This window comes from Sapajus apella, unplaced genomic scaffold, assembly GCF_009761245.1.
Source record: "Sapajus apella isolate SASKATOON/1434 unplaced genomic scaffold, GSC_monkey_1.0 scaffold49, whole genome shotgun sequence".
In the NCBI taxonomy this organism is placed as follows: Eukaryota; Metazoa; Chordata; class Mammalia; order Primates; family Cebidae; genus Sapajus; species Sapajus apella.
In genome coordinates, this window is record NW_022436989.1 from 1,241,748 (window position 1) to 1,247,478 (window position 5,731).

The 5,731-nt window shown below is 48.7% G+C and overlaps 1 protein-coding gene across 1 annotated transcript in view; it reads left to right on the forward strand.

The window, feature by feature from the left end:
- The first annotated feature begins 4,016 nt into the window (after positions 1-4,016).
- The window catches only part of PRSS38 (serine protease 38), a 22,929-nt gene continuing 21,214 nt past the window's right edge, over positions 4,017-5,731 (forward strand). The window contains exons 1-2 of the mRNA XM_032242092.1: positions 4,017-4,588; positions 5,347-5,509. Coding sequence (XP_032097983.1) covers positions 4,210-4,588; positions 5,347-5,509 — 542 coding nt within the window. The 5' untranslated portion in view covers positions 4,017-4,209. The remainder of the gene's footprint in view (positions 4,589-5,346; positions 5,510-5,731) is intronic.

The following is a 5,731-nucleotide window of genomic DNA, read 5'->3' on the forward strand; positions in this document are numbered from 1 at the left end:
ACATAGATACAAAAGTCCTTAACAAATTTTTAGCAAACCAAACTCAACAGCACATTAAAAAGACCATTCACTATGATCAAGTAGAATTTATACCTGAAATGCAAGGATGGTTCAATATATGCCAATTAATAAATGTGATTCATCATATTAACAAATGAAGGATAAGACCATATGATTATTTCAACGGATGCAGAAAAGAAAAAGCATTTCACAAAATCCAATACATTTTTTTTTTTTCGAGATGGAGTCTTGCTCTGTTTCCCAGGCTGAAGTGCAGTGGTGCATTCTCAGCTCACTGTATCCTCCACCTCCCAAGCTGAAGCGATTCCCCTGCCTCAGCCTCCCAAGTAGCTGGGATTACAGGGATGTGCCACCACACCTGGCTAATTTTTGTAGTTTTAGTAGAAATGGGGTTTCACCATGTTGGTCAGGCTGGTCTTGAACTCCTGACCCCAGGTGATCCACCCACCTCAACCTCCCAAAGTGCTGGCTTACAGGTGTAAGCCATCACTCTCAGACTAAAATTTAATGCCTTTTATGATAAACGTTAACAGAATAGGTATACATGCAATATAACTGAACACAAAAAAGCCAGATATGACAAATGCATAGCTAACATTATATTCAGTAGTGAAAGTTGAAAGCTTTTCCTCTAAAATCAGGGACAAGACAAGGATGCCTACTCTCATTACTTTTTTCAACATAATTCTGGAATTCCTACCCAGATCAATTAGACAAGAGAAGAAAATAAGAGATATCCTAACTAGAAAGGGAAAAATGAAATTGTCTCTGTTGATGACATATTATATACAGAAAATCCTAATGACCCCACCAAAAAGTGGTTGGAACTGATAGATTCAGTAAAGTTGTAGGAAACAAAATAAATATATAAAAATTAGTGGCATCTTTATACACTAATAAGCTTTCTGAAAAAGAAGAAAACAATTTCATTTACAATAGCAACAACAACAAAACACTTATTTTATTATCTATATTCATATTTTATTATCAAATACTTCTTTATGAGACTTGTATACTAAAAACTATAAAACCCTTGTGAAAGAAATTGAAGAAAACACAAATCTAAAGATATCCCATGTTAATGGAGTAAAAGAATTAACATTGTTAAAATGTCCATATTACCCATAGCAATCTACAGATTCAGTGCAATTCATATCAACATTCCAATGTCATTTTTCATAGAAAATGTCATAGGAAAACAACCTTAAATTTATATGGAACCACAAAAGACCTTGAATTGTCAAAACAATCTTGAGCAAAAAGAACAAAGCTAGAGGCATTACACTACCTGACTTCAAAATATATTATAAAGCAAACAAAACAGATTGATATTGGCCTTTAAAAAAAAATAGACTAACTGACCAATGGAATCTGATAGAAAGCCAAGAAATAAACCTATGCATTTATAGTCAATTGATTTTTGACAAAGACACTTAAAACATACACTGGAGAAAGGACAGACTATTCAATAAATGATGTTGGGAAAACTGATTATCCTCATGCTGAAGAGTAACATTAGATCCTTATCTTACGCCTGGCACAAAACTCAACTCAAAATGGGTTAAATACTTTGACCCGAAACTGTAAAACTACCAGAAGAAAACATAGGGATAAACTTCACAACATTGGCTTAGGCAAGAAATCTTTGGATATGACCCCAAAGGCTCAGGCAACAACAACAACAACAAAAATAGACAAATGGAATTGCATTTATTAGTCTGTTTTTACGCTGCTCATAAAGACATACCTGAGACTGGTTTATTTATAAAGAAAAAGAGGTTTAATGAACTCATAGTTACACGTGGCTGGGGAGGCCTCACAATTATGGAGGAAGGCAAGGAAGAGTAAGTCATATCTTACATGGTGGCAGGGGAGAGAGAATGAGAACCAAGTGAAAGGAGTTTCCCCTTATAAAACCATCAGATCTCATGAGACTTATTCACTACCATAAGAACAGTATAGGGAAACTGCCTCCATGACTCAGTTATTTCCCACTGGGGTCCCTCCCACAACACGTGGGAATTATGGGAGCTATAATTCAAGATGAGATTTGGGTAGGGACACAGCCAAATCATATCATTCCTTCCCTGGCTCCTCTCAAATCTTACAGTCTCACATTTCAAAGCCAATCATGCCTTCCCAACAATCCCCCAAAGTCTCAACTCATTTCAGCATTAAGAAAAAAGTCCACAGTCCAAAATCTCATCTGAGACAAGGCAAGTCCCTTCTGCCTATCAGCCTGTAAAATCAAAAGCAAGTTGATTTTATATCCCATTTGGATAAATATGCCCATTCCAAATGGGAGAAATGGGCCAAAATGAAGGGGCTAAAGGCCCCATGCAAGTCAGAAATCCAGCAAAGCAGTCAAATCTTACAGCTTCAAAATAATCTCTTTTAATGTTATGTCTCATATTTAGGTCATGCTGATGCAGAAGGTGGGTTCCCATGGTCTTGTGCAGCTCTTCCCTGTGCTTTGCAGGGTACAGCCTCCCTCCTGGCTGCTTTCACAGGCTGGCATTGAGCATCTGTAGCTTTTCCAGGTAAATAGTTCAAGCTGTTGGTGGATCTACCATTCTGGGGTCTGGCGGACAGTGGCCCTCTTCTCAAAGCTCCACTAGGCAGTGGGGACTCTGTGTGGGGGCTTTAACCCCACATTTCCCTTCTGCACTGCCCTAGCAGAGGTTCTCAATGAGGATCTCACCCCTCCAGAAAACTTCTGCCTGAACATCCAGGCATTTCCATACGTCCTGTGAAATCTAGGCAGAAGTCCCCAAACCTCAGTTCTTGACTTGTGTGCACCCACAGGCTCAACACAGTGTGGAAGGTGCAAAGACTTGGGGCTTGCACCCTCTGAAGTCATGGCCTGAGCTGTACCTTGGTCCCTTTTAGCCATGGCTAGAGGAGCTGGAATGCAGGGCACCAAGTCCCTAGGCTGCCCTGGGCTTGGTCCACGAAACCATTTTTTCCTCCTAAGCCTCCAGGCCTGCGATGAGAGGGGCTGCCAGAAAGCTCTTTGACATGTCCTGGAGACATTTTCCCCATTAACATTTGGCTTCACGTTACTTATGCAACTTTCTGCAGCTGGCTTGAATTTCTCCTCAGAAAATGGGTTTTTCTTTTCTATCACATTGTCAGGCTACAAATTTTCTAAACTTTTATGCTCTGTTTCCCTTTTAAAACTGAATGCCTTTAGCAGCACCAAGTCACTTCTTGAATGCCTTGCCACTTAGAATTTTTTTCCACCAGATAACCTAAATCATCTCTGTCAAGTTCAAAGTTCCAGAAATCTCTAGGGCAGGGCAAAATGCTGCCGGTATCTCTGATAAAACATAGTAAGCATCACCTTTGTTCCCAACAAGTTCCTCATCTCCAGCTGAGACCACCTCAGCCTGGATTTCATTGTCCATATCATTATCAGCATTTTGGTCAAAGCCATTTGACAAGTCTCTAGGAATTTCCAAAGTTTCCCACATTTCCCTGTCTTCTTCTGAGCCCTCCAAACTCTTGCAACCTCTGCCTCTTACCCAGTTCCAAAGTCTCTTCCTGGCAGGGAAATGGTTTTGGTATGATTCAAGCACATTACATTTATTGTCCACTTTATTTCTATCATTATTACATTGTAATATATAATGAAATAATTATACAACTCACCATAATGTAGAATCAATGGGATAAATTTTACCAGGTATAAATGAGGGCTTAATGAATTTTTTGTTTGTTTGTTTTCTGAGATGGAGTCTTGCTCTGTTGCACAGGCTGGAGTGCAGTGGTGTGATCTCGGCTCACCGCAGCCTCCACCTCCCAGGTTCAAGCGATTCTGCTGTCTCAGCCTCTTGAGGAACTGAGATTTCAGTTGCATGCCACCATGCCTGGCCAATTTTTATATTTTTAGTAGAGATGGGGTTTTGCCATGTTGGCCAGGCTGGTCTCAAACTCCTGACCTCAACTGATCCACCTGCCTCACCCTCCCAAAGTGCTGGGATTACAGGCAAGAGGCACCATGCCTGACCTACTTTCTGTCTCTCTCTCTTTTTTTATAGCTGGGCAGCAGATGTTCAATTGTCATCGACCTAACAATTAAGTTGGCCATGAAGAAAGCTGAGAACATCAGGATTTAAAACACAGAATTCTCAAGTGGACCTGACTGTGGGATGGAATGCCAAACCTAGGCTGAGGTATGGTTGGGCAATGTCACGTGTCTTGCTTGGGAGCCATCATGTGCCCAGGTCGGGAGAGGTAAATCCCGAGACACAGACATGTGCTGGGGGTGCAGTCACATGTCCAGGTCAGGCGCCCTCACCTGCTGGGAGTGCCATCACCTGGTGGGGGCCAGTCACCTGGTGGGGGCGCAATCCCGTGCTGGAGACACGGTCACGTGTTGGGGCGCAGTCACCCGCTGGGGGCGCTGCCTCCGGCCTCATGTCTGCCCCTGCTTCCGGCATGGGTACACCCGGGCCCTCTGCCCTGGGCCTTTTGCTGCTGCTCCTGGTGGGGCCCCCAACCGGGGTCGCTGCCTCGGGCCACAGACACGCGGAGAGCCAGGGAATCTCCCTAAGTCGCAGCGTGGGTAGGCCCTGTCCCCGGGGCGGGCGGGCGGATGGAGACAGTGCCCTGGGGGCGCTCTCGGTGCCCGGCCTCCCCCCCTAGTGTCCCCGGCCCGTCCCTGCCACTCCCGTGCGTCCCCCGCTGCCCCTTCCTCCTGTCCCCGCCCCTCCCCCACGTCCCCTGCAGTCCCTTCCTCCTGTGTCCCCTCCACGGCCCCCTCAGCGCCTCCCTCTTGTGTCCCCGCCCCCCCACATCCCTTGCAGTCCCTCCCGAGTCCCCGCCCCTCCCCCACGTCCCCTGCAGTCTCTTCCTCCTGTGTCCCCCCACGTCCCCCTCAGCCCCTCCCTCGTGTCCCCGCCCCCCCCACGTCCCTTGCAGTCCCTCCCTTCTGAGTCCCCGCCCCTCCCCCACGTCCCCCACTGCCCCTCCCTCCTGAGTCCCTGCCCCTCCCCCACGTCCCCTGCAGCCCCTTCCTCCTGTGTCCCCCCCACGTCCCCCTCTGCCCCTCCCTCTTGTGTCCCCGCCCCTCCCCCACGTCCCTTGCGGCCCCTCCCTCCTGAGTCCCTCCCCTCCCCCACGTCCCCCACTGCCCCTTCCTCCTGCCCCTCCCCCTCCCCCACGTCCCCCGCTGCCCCTCCCCCCCTGAGTCCCCGCCCCTCCCCCACATCCCCCGCAGCCCCTCCCTCCTGTGTCCCTCCCCCCGTCCCCGCGTCCCCCTCCCCTCCCTACCCCTCCTGTGGCCCCAGCGTGGCTCCACCGTGAGCTCCGTCCTCCCTGCAGCCTGTGGCCGGCCCAGCATGATGGGGAAGATCCTGGGCGGCCGCCCCGCGCCGGAGAGGAGGTGGCCGTGGCAGGTCAGCGTGCACTACGCGGGCCTCCACGTCTGCGGCGGCTCCATCCTCAACGAGTACTGGGTGCTGTCGGCTGCGCACTGCTTCGGCCGGTGAGGGGGCGCGGGCCCGGGACGGTGTGGGGACCTGGGCCTGCAAGGCGTGCGCACAGCGGCTTGGATGGACCCCATGCAAGCCTCCCCCTTCACCACTGTCCGTCCCCACAGGGCCAGGTCCCCACCAGTCAGGCTGGGTCAAAGCACGCAACTGGGTCCCCACCCTTGAGGGTGGTCCCCCAAGTGCAGAGCCAGGTCCCCGTGAGCGAGTCTGGTCCC